Genomic DNA, 15,397 nt, shown 5'->3' with positions numbered 1-15,397 from the left:
ATGTCGAAGGTGTCGGCAGCATCTACCACCCTGAAGTACTCATTGCCAAAGGAGTTCAATGCACTTATGGCACTCCTGAACAGTACGTGTCGTACTTTGTTTGTGCTTGTCCCTCGAAGTGTATCCGAAAATTCGACGACTAGACCCTGCAAAACTGTGTGCAAAAACCGCAGCTCTTTGAATCAAGCCTTGTATTACATAGCTGCAATGCTTATGTCGAGTATAATACATTGAATTATTTGCAAGTCTTAATTAAATGTAGTTATTAACTGCTGGTAAGCATGCGACATCATCGAGTCTTATATCATTAGACAGCTAATACAACTAGGCTATTTCTAGGTCCTAATTAATTACTGCTAATTAGCTAATTGGGAACAAGAATTAAAAATTATGTTATAGCTACAATTCATAAGTTGTTGGACAGCTTATGTCGAGTATGATTGCAGTGGGCGAACTGCACGTCATGAATAATTACCACAAATTAGATATTGTAATTAAAATTTAGGTGTATGCTATATTTTCAAGTCATGTGGTAGAGTAGCATATATTGTGTATGTTGTGCTAATCTCATTTCACTACTATTGTAGTGAATATGTGTGATTAGTAATTATGGTTAAAATAGCACATTATACTACAACGTGAGGTCATATATCGCCGAAATGGCGTCGACGAATAGATCCAAAATCAAAAGCTAAACAACGCAAAAGCCGAATAAAATGTAGCTAATGCTCGTCTAGCTCCGTTCAACTGAGTTAGATGGCCCATTGCGTTCCATTTTAGCGTCATTAGTATGCAGCTTCATCGATCGGGATTGCGCCCACGACCTGTGGATTAGCAGGTGAATGCCTCCATCACGGCTCACTGTAGCTGGAGTTAAAGCTCCCTCTAAAGTCTAAAATATCCCTAGTTCCGGCATAAAGTACAAAATAATATCCTTACAGTCATCTAAGTCATCACAATAAAAGTAATTCAAAGCGTGAGAAATAATCATGGATGCAAGAAACATGAATGACAATTGAATTCAGTATTTTGTTTAAAAAGCAAGAGGAGAAACATAGCCTCCCATGCTTCACAAAAGGAAACCCATACTGCTGTAAATGATAAACTTGACCATCACAGTTAGAGGCAACTTTATTAAGCTTGAAAGATGCAGGTGCTATCAAGTTATATCATCAAAAATTTATGACCAATTAAGAAATAAACAAACAGCGATATATCCAGGAGAAATATTAATTCTAGTGGATTACACAACACTACCAACAACATGAATACGAACTCGAACGTCAAACCGTTTATATTTTGGCAAAGATAATTTACTGGCTGAAATATATTACGGTTGAAATAGCTAGTTGATGCATAACTCGCAAATAGCAGAGTAAAGAAATTATTATAATTCAAGAAGTGCTACCTTGCAGAAGTGTAAACAAGGAATGATCTCTTCGAAATAGATTATTCACCAATATTCCCATGGTTTGGATGAAGCCCCAAACCGCCATGCGACATCATAATTACACGCATTCTTTTTTAAACTATAAACAGTGCCACTAGTCCCAATTATTGCCATGATCCTGATGCTGCATACTGAAATTTCATTGGTTCTAAAATAAGGTAAGCCTTGAAAGGACGGACGTCGGTCTCGTTTGTACTAGACATATTCCACTTTTTTGTTATGCAGTGAATCCCGATTTTACGTAGACGTCTCTACGCCTGTGCAAAATCTGTAGACATGCTTGCCAAAGGATTGATTGATTGATTGAATGTTTTTTTATTTAATTGGAAGGCTTATGGCCTTGGATGGGGGTAAAGGGGAGTAGACAGAATCTTCATTGTTTGCACAGGTCGTCACTCAAATAATATTGCTCTGACCAGGCCACTAAAGGAGCCATACTTGGCAAATATCATCTGTGTGTTAGCATCAGTTTCTAAAAGGGAACAGTAGTTCAGGCGGTAGGGTTTGATCTCGGAGCGTCCAGTAGAAAAAGCAGGGCATTCCCACAGTAGATGAGATATGCCGCCGCGCGTTAGAGTCGTACAGTGGGAGCACGTAATCATTTCCTCTGTATACTGACGCCAGCGGGCCATAATACGTGGCATGTAAGCCGCGTGGGCGATGAGCTTAAAGAAGACTTCTCGAATTCGGGTGAGGTAGGTTTTTCGCGTAAAAAGTGGGTCTGGAGTGGCCACCTGTATGCGATGCTGACTGAGGCTACGAAGTATAGTGCATAAGGGCAAGAGAAGGGGTGTGTTGCCCGCCCAAGGTCGAGTAAGGATGAAAGGATGAAGCAAGGGGGAGTGGGAAAGTAAATGTGGACGTTCTACCTGCCAAGGCAGCCGCGGCGCGTGCCGCCGCATTGCCCCCTGATTCGTCCGAGTGACCTGGGGTCCACTGAATAACGACAGTTCTGGTCGCGAGTTGGTTTCGTTTAAGGAGGCGCTGTATGGCCGTAGCAGTTGCATCTTGCGAATCCGGAGTAGTGATTTCCTTGTAAGCTTCATAGGAATCAGTAAGAATACGCATTGAACAAGTTCCGGTGCAAACCACTCCTGACGAGGCTCCCCAAATCCCAAAGAATATAGTCTATAAGATGGTGATTCAACTGAGAAAACATATCTTTATTTGACCGTAGGCTCAGCAACTCGAGCACTAGGTGCTTTTTTTTAAAATAAATTGTTTGAATGATTTCAAATTCATCTTGCAACCCGTGTAGTCCCTTCTCTTCGCTTAATTATCAATTACTTATATGTCTCCTTTAAAGTAGAGGCCTGCTGCTTACGTGCTCTGAATGCAAAACCAATTCTTCAGTAATCTAACTTAATCTAGCATAACCCTAATTAGTCACCTTTAATCCAACGTCATCCACATTAATTCAACGTGATCGCCCTTAGTGTAACGTATTTCTTCTTAATCCAACGTAATCCGCCATAATCAAAGTTAATCCAAAGTAAACATCCTGAAATGTAAACTGCCTTTTTCCAAGCTTAAACCATTGTAATACATCTTAATACGCCCTAATCTAAAATTATCGCTCCCAATAAAACGTAATACGGTTTAATCGCCTCCTACTTATTAACTCACCATTAATACCACTTAATAAAACTTAATCAAACTGTCTTCATCTAATCCTCCTTAATCGACCCAAAATTCAACTTCATCCGACTTAAGACGCCGTTGGCGTGCACGACGTACGACGCCACTACCTCAGAAGCACCACACAACGCCTCCATAATTTGTCCGACGCGTTTTCCTCAATTTTGGGGTACGATGATGGCTTTTCGAGCGAGCGATCTGCATACGCTTCCCGTAATAATCGCGTACAGATTCATCAGCCATCAATACCTTAACACACAGTAGAAACTGTGCTGAGCCCATATACTGATTATCGGCGTCTGTAGCTATTCCGGGAATAACAGAGCCGGCACAGAGCGTATGCGCAACCGTGCCGTTTGGTCAGTCTGGTCAAAGAATTCTGGAGTGAAATGAACCGAACACAAGGGGCCTCCGCCTTTTGTTTGCCAGCTCTCGTGGTGATAAGTCTGTTCCCAAAGTGTTCGCGCCTTAGGAAAACCTAGCAGAAATGAAATAGCCGCTATATGGTCTCACGTACGCACCGAAATGCAAAGATTACTGTCAGTTCGGAATAAGCAATGACGAGCGCAATTTGTTAAGCTTGACCCTGGTGTCGTTTTTACGCGATTTGTACAACCGTAAGTCATGCATGAACCAACAATGTTTGTCTTGATTATGCCGCGCACTTGAACAATCTCCACTTCCTAGTGCGCTCAGCGGGCGAGCTCTGCGGCAATTGGCTCGGTTTTCTACCCCCCTCAAGATGGGAGGCTTCACGCCACGGGTGCGGCTTCCACTCCAGCACTTCTTTTAGAGCGCAGCTTCTTGGCACCCATTCCTGGGTTTCGCGTCGTCGTCGCCTTCGGCATTGTCCCTCGTAACCAGCTCCCCTTTCACTCCCACCTTCCTTCCTTCACGGCGCGATTCAGGTGTCCACAGAAACAAGTGTGACAGGTACTGCGCCTTTCTATTCCTGTGAACCAATCAGGAAAGGCACGCTTCAGAGCTCAAGTGGAAGACGTGACCACACATGGTACACACTGCAAAGAAAATAATTCATGAATAATGCGAGCGCCCACACCGAACTGCAGGGTAAGATGTGCAGTAACCGAGATTTCACACACAGAGAAAAGCATGGGCCCACGCGCTGCCTCTCGCAAACTCTCGATACCTTAATTGCTCTCTTTATTTATAGGACCACGAAGTTTCCTTCATGACAGCCAAGAGCTGTTAGAGGAGTGTTTCTTGAAGGCATATGTGTGAAAAATGAAATAGTTGTCTCTAATTGTAGTACATACGTTGCTTGCTCGAAATATTTACTGCAATCTACCGTAAAAAAATGAAACAGCTGATGAGCTGAGCTCAAATTTCGTATTAGGAAGTAACGTAATCGTCGGCAAATTTTTATAACTTCCTGGGGTTAAGGGCTGACTGGACATGCCTTAGTGAATCTTTATTGCTCAAAACTAAGTAAAGCCCTCTCATTTGTGCGGATTACGAAAGCAAAGACTGCCGCTAGACTGGTGAAGTAGTTCGGCACAGTTTAGACGTCCGAAAATTCCAGGCAACACCCAAGCACAAACTTGTTGAACACTAGGCACAAATCGCGTTGCACTGTGTCATTGTGCACGTTTTACCCGCTGTCTCTCTAGAGGAGCCCCTCATTCAACGTTTGTTTCTGCTGCTAGTGTGGCAAGCTTACTTTCATGGTCGTTAGCTATGCTTGCCTCGGGCGCACGTCAGCATGGTGGACAGATATAGCATAGCGTCTTCAATTCATGGCCCAAAGACTAGTAGGTGCAATCGGTTCTTCCATAGATCTGCGAAGCACCGTTGTTTTTGCGACTGTTGAAAGAAGCAAAAGAAAATGCACGGGCCTGTTACTGACTCTGTAGCTGAGCCACCTCCGCTGCCTCGTGCGAACAGAAGAGAAAATAGAGAATAATGAAATAAAAAGATAGATACTAATCTTAACGTTAATAGCGCCATTGCTCTCCTTGTCTTCTAACGAATACTTCTGACTTGCATTTCTGCATTTCCTGCATTTCCTGTATCTCCTGCATTTCCTGTATCTGCATTTCCCCTGACCGCTTACAAGTTACTTTACTTCTCTACACAATTTTAAATACTATACGTTATTGTGCCTGTCTTTCGGGTTAACGTTCATAGCTGTGCCACTTGTAATATATCAACGCAGTGCAAATATTTCATGCTTAGAATTTATTTTTAGATTTATTGAGGGAGATGATGCCTATCTTGTGCAGCTCTGACAGTGCAACTCTGACAATACTTTGTTGGGCTTCTGCTTTACCATTTTTCTGCTTGTCTCTCTGTTCGAGTCTGCTTTTTCGAGGCCTCACTGCAATATTTACGGGGCATGGTAGTTTCCAAGAACCTTTTTATTCTGCAACACACGAGCTTGAGCACACAATGGGAAGACTTCCCTAGTGAAAAAAGCCGTATAAGTCACAATAACCACATACAAATTTCTCATACTAAACTCATACAAATGTCATACAATCTCATATATTTCTCATACGTTAAATGAGATTTGTATGTATGATATGAGATTTGTACGAGTTTGGTATGAGAATTTGTATGAAGTTATTGTTACTCATAGAGGTTTTTTCACTAGGGTTACTGTTATTCTGCCAATACAGGCTGCTCGGCGTCCTCTTTCAGTGCTTCAGCTTCAAAACGAAGCTCATCATGATTCATAAAATATTTATCGAACTAATTTATGAACGCCTTCTAATATTACTATAATGTATGTTATAGTGAGCACTTCATTGATCACAGCCTGCCTATTGCCTATGATGGAAACATACTCACCCTTCAAAACAATATACTGGGCATTTATTGATTTTTTGTTAGTTCGAGACCTTCCTGTCATACCTCTTATTTAGCTTAAGTGCTATAACTATTAGAATCTTGTCAAAGCCATAAACTTCCTCGGGATTTGCAGCTACATTCTTACTCTCCAAGAAATTTCGTCGTTGCCCTAAATAATTGTTTTTCAATTTGTGACTATTTAGGCAGGGCGAACGCTGATATCGTTTTTTTTTTCGGTCACATTATTTGAATAAAAGCTATCTGGCTTTGCACCTATTTTAGCTTAGCAGTTAGGCTAGAGGCTACGACGAACAACAGGTAGGAGGTATAATGCCTCCATTATTTGATAATCAAGTTGTCAATTACATTTTGCATATTTTAACTTAATCGGTGTGTTGTATCTGAAGAATCGGAGCTAAATAATATAGGTGAGAAAAATCAATTTTCTATGAAAAAATTGCTGTTCTCGTTACAAGCTCCATAGATGTCCTGACAGCTGGCTTCACATTATAACACAATGCTAACGGGTGCATACGGAGTAGATATAGCGCCGGCAATGCGCGCTTTGAGAGCGGATTGCGCACGAAATTACTGCGTTCTTTTGGTAACGACGTGGCCTAGATCTGCGAGGGGGCGGTCGAAGGAAAACTGACGTGAACCGCTTCGCGCCCCTCAGACTCTCACGTGATGCCAGCAGAATGAAGAATTCTTAGGCTGAGGCACACTCCGTTGCACAGAGGGGCCGGCGCTGTATTTTGGGGTGGACTTCCTCTCAGTGTGACATTTTCGTGGCTTGGATGAAATAAATATCTTAAATTACAAGATGCCACCTCAGAAGAAATTAAAAGTTATTTACCTTACTTGTTTATTACTTAAGTAATTGAAACAGTCTGCCGTTTCCTGGTGCTCGCCGTGGCACCCGTTATGCCCCAGAAGAAAATAAATTCGAGGACAGTTGTCTGTATGCTAAAATTTCAGAACTTCTAGAAGTCCGGTAAAGGTGACGTAACAAAAATATTTGCTTTTTCGTGCGCAGGGACGACATGTCCACCTGAAAGTGACCTTCGTGTCGAGAAGCACTACAGCCATTGGGACAAAAGTTTGGCGCAAATACTGAATTCTTCACCTGAAACGGAAACAAAAGAGGAAATGGAGTCATGGCAAGCCGTCACTGCAGACATTCATGTTTTTTCTGCCTTCCTTGTGGCTACTCAAAGACACGAAATCCACGTCACTAGTCTTGTACGGGACAGGCTGGCAGGAAAAAACACTTCCATCGTGCATCCCCCGCTGGTATGCCTTGTGCGGTCTCCAAGCGGCACAAGAATGTCCGGCGCCCGCATCAAAATGACTTGGAGTTTCTACAATCCCGCATTCAAGAATGCCTTCATTCTGTGTGCACTGCCCAGCAAAAAAAGGCTAGCTCGTCAGAACCTCAAGGTAGCTGTAGCGGTTCGAGGTACAAATATTACTTCGCCTAAATGGCTTCAGTTGCACAAGCCTTCGGGCCGGTCGAAAGAAAAGTGCTGCGCTGTCTGCGTTCGACCAATGTTCGGGTCGAACACCAGCCTGTGGAAGCTTGCTGAATTCGTTGCGCACTATAGACTCCTGAAAGCGCGAAGTTTCTATTTTTATGACTACGATATTCCCCGTGACGTAATGCTTCTCCTCGGTAGACTACAAGCAGCTGGAATCGACATAACCGTGATTCGTTTCAGGCTTCTCCTTAAGCATGATCAGGTCCACGCACATGGCCAGATGCCCGCACTCTATGACTGTATTTTTCGATCCATGTCCAGGTACACGTATTATACACATGTAGATGTGGACGAACTTTTGGTGCCCCTACAGGACACCAACATCTCGGAAATGATTGAGACAGCTGAACGTCAAGAACACAAGCGTATACTTGGAAGTATCGTTATTATGAGAAGGCTCTACTGCGTCGAGTATCCTACCAACCGGACGTACCTATCTGACACATATTTACCCCTGCAAACGAGACTTTTCGAGTACTATCACTCCGCAGGCCATGACAACACGAAGTATATCGCTCGTTCGAGGGCTGTCTGCAACGCTGCAGTTCATACCATCAAGACCCACTGTGGCGCTGCCGTTGAGAAGCCCTTGGAACCTTCTGTAGCCGTGATCAACCATTACCGACGTTGTTGCGGCTGGACTATAGATGATCCTGTAATCAAGTGGAAGATACCCTTTTGGAATCTAAGCTATTTGAAAAGTTTGAAAGGGAAGCCATATGAGCCCTTTAGAGGATATTTCACCGGTATTCAAAATGATCTGGCGATAAGAACATTGAGAAGTTTATTGCCTAAGGATATGGGTTCGAGCGGAATAGCCCAAACGCTTCACCGACTTGTTCGGTATTTCAGCGAGTTACTTGCTGGTCTCGCGGGTCTGTGGAAACAGTCGAAATAAATATTAGATGTATCGCATAACCAATTATATATGGTTGATGGTAATACAGGCTCAGTTGGGTTTTCAGTGAGGCGCCCTATGGTGCTTCCCTGCTGGCTCCTTTGTTTATGCGTTCTTGAAGGCACCTTTTGTAACAAACCACAACGTCATTTTCCGTCATGCAGGCATGCTAATTTCCTTTTGCTACTCGCGTGCACTGTGCGTGACGTCTCAGTTCGCTCCGATAAAGGGCCGTCATTCAACGATTTCGCGAATGTCTGTCGATCTGTAACGGTCCATCTCTTCGTCCTTCCGTCCGCCAAACTTCCGCCCGCCAAACCTCCAAACTCGTGATCACAGCGAACATGTGATCACGAGTCAGACAAAATATGTTTATACCGCCGGGGTGGTGCAGTGGTAAGACGCCCGACTACTGTGCCGGAGTTCCCGGGATCGAATCCCGGCCTCTGCGGCTGCGTTTCGATGGAGGCGAAACGAAGTGGCGTCCGTGTGCTGTGCGATGTCAGCGCACGTTAAAGATCCCCAGGTGGTCGAAATTACTCCGTAGCCCTCCACTACGGCCCCCCTTTCTCTCTATCCACTTTCACTCCCACCTTCATCCCTTCCCTTACGGCGCGGTTCAGGTGTCCACAGAGCAAGTGTGACAGATACTGCGCCTTTCCCTTCCTATGAACCAACCAACCAACCAACCATGCAGCACTTACAAAGACTTGGTTTAGGCGGCGCTTCAAGCCTATGCTAGTAAAGTATTCGCGCAATAGAGTGACTGTTTGGAAATGAGTATATGTCTCACCCGAAGCCGTCTGTGGTTAGTCTAAAGCCGGAGGAGCAGCCACTTGCAGGAGCTGCCATTTTGGGTGTCATATTTGAGATCATAATTTTAAATCGCAGCTACTATCTGATCGCGAGCAAGGTAGGCTACTGCTATACCTTGAAGACACTATCGACAGCTTGACTGAAGTCGAGATTTTGATCTACGTCAGTAGGTCTTTGAGAAAATGTAGTAGGTTACCACAGTATGAAAATGATATGTGTTTCCAAAACAAACTGCGGGCGAAGCCGAAGAGCTAGTGCACGTAATTAGCATATGGCTTATCGCAATATTTCAGGTGGTGGTGGTAGTGGTTGTTTATTGTATAGACAAAAGGAAAGAAAAGATGTTTGCCAGCCCCGGTATCTGCTATCTGATATCTGAAGCACCTAAACTGGGGCGGCGGAAATAAAGGGATAGCGAGGAAAAAGGTAGAGGAAATCAGAGGTGAGCGATAGGGAGAAAGAAAAGGGTAGGTAAAAATAAAGAGATATATACACTATGGTACAGTATACAGTAGTTTGCTTGAGGCCCACCTGCAAATGTCTTAGGTCACTGAGTACTCGGCACATCGGGCGGGCCTCCGCAATATCTCTGCGTCCAGGCAACTGTTCACAACGCACGCACTGGCATACCGTACAAAACACTGACAGCTGTCGTGGGCGATCGGCCGTTACTGTGTCATTGCTTCTGTGAGATAGAGTGGCACCTGCATTAAAGAGCCCACATTAAAGAGGGTGTTGAGGACATAGTGCGTGGTTCCTCCAGGCTTCGTAATAGGGCCTGAATTAGCTCTCGCCATTTGGTCGACAGTGATGGCAGCATGTATTATTTGGTTACATTCGTTGTTCTGTCCCTTATTAAAAAAAAGAAACAAAGCTGTAATCTTCTATGGCGTGTGGTTCCGCCATGTCTTAACAGGCGTGTAAAAATAGAGATTCTAGTATAATAAATTATGCTAGAACACATTATCTGCTATCTCTTGAATGTATTTCTGGAAGAAAATGACCTCTTATGAAACGATCAGTACTGGTTTCGACATGGCTTGTCGACTGAGACTTTTGCTATATTCTTAGACTATGCCAAAGCCTTTAATAAGGTCCAACAAAATAAATTATTACATAAACATTACGCCACCAAAATAATTAATATACATTAAATTTATTAGGGCTTATCTGGAAAACCGGTGTCAATATGTTCATGTTGACACGTCCTACTCAGAGACCCTGTAACTAGCTTCAGGGGCGCCTAAGGCTTAGTATAAGTGTTAATTCTATTAACGTTTTGTGCTAATGATATAGTAAAAGCTACATGCAGTGTTGCTAGGATAAAGCTTTTCTCAGATGACTCCGTTCTTTGCTGCTCAGTTAAATTGAAAACCGGACTAAATAAGCTGAAAGACATTTAGGCCTGGTTCACGAAATGGGACATGCATTTAAATACTGATAAATGCTTAGCTCTTCGTATATGCCGGAACAAAACCGTTTTGCAACATTCGTACTCAGTAATGACATTGTACTTAGTGAACCACCAGCTGTAATATATCTACACGTTACTATTAGAGAAGGTATACGATAGGATACCCATACTAATAACATCTGCACCCCAGTCTAAAGTTACTCTGGTTTAACCGGCGTAATCTTTCAAAAACCGTGCTCCGGAAATGTTGACCACCTGGGGTTGTTTAACGTGAACTGACATCAAAAAGCACACAGGCGCCTTGCTTTCCGCCTTGATCGGAAAGCGGCTCTCGTGGCTGGGATTCGATGCCGCATCCTTGGGCGCAGTAGTCGAGCGCCCTAACCACTGCACCACAACGGCGGGGCGGTAATGGTAAAACGATCCCACAGTTTTACCATTCATTTAAATTTTTATTTATTCCTAGAACCAGAAGCGACTGGAATAAATTACCGCAACATATCATGGACAGCCCAAGTGTCAATGCATTTATTCTAAATGTGAAGAAAATATGTACGTGTTGTTCTTGTACTCATATGTCCGGTTTCGTTTGCTTCAGTTTATGGTATCGTGTTATGATGCTTATTGGGTGATTAAATTTTTTTTGCTCACTCCTGTGTGGAGTCATGCGGCTCTGGTGTATTGGAAATAAATAAATAAATAAATAAATAAATAAATAAATAAATAAATAAATAAATAAATAAATAAATAAATAAATAAATAAATAAATAAATAAATAAATAAATAAATAAATAAATAAAATTTTTCGATGTACTTATTTATGTTGCGTTTTCGAAGTGCAAACGAGTAACATTTAGAAAACAGTGGAATCTGGCCAATAAAAATCTATACATACTGCATCGAAAATATTCCGCTAAAACTGCTTCAGCGAAGATCTAAGGAACGCGAATTGCAGAAAACTTGCTCAATACAGAAATTTACTCCCACCTTCCTCTCTTCCCTTACAGGGCGGTTCAGGTGTCCAGAGAATGTGTGTGACAGATACTGCGCCTTTCGTTTTCTGTGAACCAATTATTACTTATTATTGGGTGCATATGCACTCTCAGCACTGCTTTATTCAATATTGAAATGAAACATTTATAATACCCCCCCCCCCCCCCCCCCCCCTCCCTTGTTGAGGCACCTGACTACCATGTCCAAAGATATGGGGTGAATCCCGGCCTCCGCGGCCGCTTTTCGTTGCAGGCGAAAAGCAAGGCGCCCGTGTGCTGTACGATGTCAGTGCACGTTAAAGAAAGCCAGGTGGTCGAAATTCCAGGAGTCCTCCACTACGGCGTCTCTCATAGTCTGAGTCGCTTTGGGACATTAAACCCCACAAAACAAAAACACTTAAAGGCATGCAACAAATTTATTACGCCTCCCCGGAATGTATTGGCAATTTGTCCGCACACGCAGCTTGTGCCGTATACTAATCTTATATAGCTTTGATATAGGCTACAAGTTAGGCAAGGTGATTATTATCGGTGCATAAATTTGTGAAAATGCGATCCTGTATTGAAGATTACCGCAATTAGCCTGTAGTGGGTATAAGCGTTTTTTTCCAGTGCCAGGAAAGATCCCAGTGATAACTGCGCCGTGATGCCAATTCCAGCATTCTTAGCCATAGTATCCGCGCAAACAGAGTCTTTATTCCACAGTTCTAAGAGATCTAGCGGATTGTGTGCTTTCCCAGCTTTAGCTATACCACTATAATTTTGGTAACCCATAATATGGTCCACATTGTCACACATTTCTCCAGAAACAAATTCCAGAGCTACAGCAATTAGCATAAGTTTTAGTGGTTGCGCGGTATACCCCTGAGTTTAAGAGTCGGCTATCAACTAGTTGCAGATTACACTGTACCACTCATCGTTCTTTCAGTCGCGAGAATATTTATTGTAGTATTCATTTCATCTAATTTTTTCCAGGTTTCAAACTAACCCATATTTTTGCTATTCATTTATGCGTTCATGCGCTTTTATACGTGACTACAGTGAGTCTTGCATGAACACTTAATATTGCCTTGATGCAAGCAGTCATCTGGTACTCGGTAATTTCTGATAGCCTTCGTTTTTCAAATAGGCTAACCAGTAGTTGCTTAACGATTTTGCTTCGTTGTAATTGAACCCCTCCCGCATATATACGCACGGTATCTCTCATACACTTAGCAAAATCACTGAATATAAAAGTGCATAGCAGAGGGTAAACTATAAATATGAATAGTTCATGATAACAGCTAGAGGTTATCGTAACAAATAACATACAGACAGACAGGTATTGTTCAAGAAGTCAACAAAAGGAGTTTCTGAAAAGACGTGTACATCGAATTTAAATGACTGAATAAATAACAGAAAAAGTCCGTTATATCGAATATGCCGCCTCATTAAATGCATAAATAATAATAATAATAATATTAATAATATTAATAATAATAATAATAATAATAATAATAATAATAATAATAATAATAATAATAATAATAATAATAATAATAATAATAATAATAATAATAATAATAATAATAATAATAATAATAATAGTTCACAGGAAGGAGAAAGCGCAGTATCGGTCCAACTTGTTTCTGTGGACACCTGAACTGCGCCGTAGGGGAAGAGGAAGGGGGAGTGAAAGTGGAAAGAGAGAAAGATTGGTTTTGGTTTCGTGGGAGCTGTCCCACGTCCCAAGGAGCTGTAGTGGAGGGCTACAGAGTAATTTCGACCACATGAGGATCTTTAACGTGCGCTGACATCAAATGCATTCTTAACAAGTGGTACTTTGTTAGCAAAGCAAATGGCATATTTGATTGCAAAACTTTATTTCGTCGCTCAAGCAGGTCTAAGGAAGACGTACTCGATGGCCACTAGTCCATGCCTGGTGGCGACCTCATTAGCCCGCTCTATGGCCCATAGTTGAATAATCGTTTAACATCAGTGGGCACTGACTCACGCCTAAAGGAAGTAAGAGGAGGACGGTGGAAATGAAAAAATGAAGACAGAAAGAGGCACAGTAGTGGAGGGCTCAAGAATAATCTCAACCACCTGTGAGTCTTTAACGCGCATTGGCATCGCGCAGCACAGACGCCTTTTCAGTTTCGCCTCATTTGTACCTTTGCTCGCAGACTGCTAGCGCGCTGCTCTCTGTCGGTCGCTCGCGGCCCGTGCACTGCGGATCGTTGATTTATGTAAAAAAAGAACTGATTTATGTATAGGAAGGGAAAGGCGCGGTAACTGTCTAACTTGTTTTCTGTGGACACAGCAACCGCACCGTAAGGGAAGGGAGGAAGATGGGAGTGAAAGTGAAAAGAGAGAAAGAGGAGCCGTAGTGGAGGGCTACGGAGTAATTTCGACCACCTGGGGATCTTTAACGTGCGCTGACATCGCACAGCACACGGACGCCTCTTCGTTTCGCCCCCATCGAAACGCAGCCGCCGAGGTCGGGTTCGAACTCGGGTACTCCAGCACAGTAGTCGGGCGTCTTACGACTGCACTACCCCGGCGGGGCTGCGGATCGTTGTTGTTGCTGTTGTGGCTGTAGGAAGAAAGAAAAGAAAATGCATGGGCTTGCTACTGGCTCTGTAGCTGAGCCACCTCCGCTGCTTAGTGCGAACAGAAGAGAAAATAGACAAGAAAGAAGAAAGAACAGGGAGAGAAAGACGCGCGCCGCAACAACAGCCGTCGTCAACCACCACCGAAGCGGTGGTGGTTGACGACGGCTGATCCTTGCCCCATAAGGGCAAGGATCAGCCACCCTTCACCACCTCCACCCTGCGGATCGTGCGGGTGCCTCGGGTATAATATGTAGCATTGGGCAAGCGTTCTTCAATTCTGTCGTTAACGAGCTCTACCATCTATGCATATGGTGCATACTGTGCATCGTTTTCGCTGTTCTAGACAGTACTGCAGCAATTTGAAGCGGGCTGTTCCGTCGTGGACGCGATATCGGAGGATAGTCTGCCCCCCATATAGGTTACGAACTGGAAATCACTGTTTGTATTCAGTAATTCGTTGGCGTTTTTGTAGCGAGAGCTTCACTACGCCAGCCGCTTTGCCTCTTCGCCGTGACCGCTCTTTCGTCGTGGTCGCACCTTGGCCGTGGTCGCACTGACAACTAGAAGAAGAAGAAGAGGTGGTGGGAGGCGGTAGCTTGCAGCTGACATGGCCGAGCATCAACTGGACGTAGGGCTTCCTAACAGTAGTTTTGGCAGGAGCTGCCAACTCGGGCCTCTTCTTTCATATAGGGGGGGGGGGGGGAGATACAACAATGAGCATGCCAAAACTTTTTCATTCACATTATCCCTAGGCCGCGCAGGCATGTTCATGCGGTTTGGTTAAAGCGGGGCTTTATATGTTGGCTGGTAGTTTACGCTATCGCATCATCACGAAGGTGGGAGTGAAAGCAGAAAGAGGTGCCGTAGTGAAGGACTTCAGACCACCACACAATTGACGCTTTCACCTCATCGTACGTTAATGGTCCAAATTTCCCCAATGGCATAAATAAAGCTGAAACCATAGAGTAAAGAACTATGTGCAAAAGTCTTGTCTTTGCTTTCATGCCGAACCTAAGTGTAGACATGAAGAGAGCTCTCGCGTAATTCCGCGGCTATTTTTTTTTCTGGCTGCCCTTCACATGTGATAAACGCACGTCTTTTTTTTTTACTTAATGCTTTTGCGTAAGGATGCATATTTTGATCTTTTTTGTTGTAACTGGATCGGCGAGCTTCGTGCTGACGGTTGCTTATACAAAACTATTGCTGCGGCCCCGAAATGGTTACCGGAACGCCTTTCCGCAGTTTT

The 15,397-nt window shown here is 43.5% G+C and overlaps 1 protein-coding gene across 1 annotated transcript; it reads left to right on the top strand.

Moving 5' to 3' along the window:
* LOC146186408 (uncharacterized) lies at positions 1-11,052 on the top strand. Its single transcript, XM_084608041.1, has 3 exons — positions 1-82; positions 6,936-8,092; positions 11,032-11,052. Exons 1-3 carry the CDS (start codon positions 1-3, stop codon positions 11,050-11,052), a joined length of 1,260 nt encoding a protein of 419 aa, XP_084464167.1.
* Positions 11,053-15,397: the final 4,345 nt, after the last annotated feature.

The sequence above is a fragment of the Amblyomma maculatum genome, chromosome 6 (genome assembly GCF_055883805.1).
Source record: "Amblyomma maculatum isolate TAMU_Amacu chromosome 6, ASM5588380v1, whole genome shotgun sequence".
Classification (NCBI taxonomy): domain Eukaryota; kingdom Metazoa; phylum Arthropoda; class Arachnida; order Ixodida; family Ixodidae; genus Amblyomma; species Amblyomma maculatum.
Note: the sequence above shows the minus strand (reverse complement) of the source record. Positions and strands in the feature narration are given on the sequence as shown.

Excerpts from the sequence above, each read along its gene's own strand:
- LOC146186408 (XM_084608041.1), top strand. The coding sequence starts at position 1 with ATGTCGAAGGTGTCGGCAGCATCTACCACCCTGAAGTACTCATTGCCA. Across the intron at positions 83-6,935 it reads ACTTATGGCACTCCTGAACA|GGACGACATGTCCACCTGAA; the intron begins GTACGTGTCGTA and ends TTTCGTGCGCAG. Across the intron at positions 8,093-11,031 it reads GCTGGACTATAGATGATCCT|AACCAGAAGCGACTGGAATA; the intron begins GTAATCAAGTGG and ends ATTTATTCCTAG.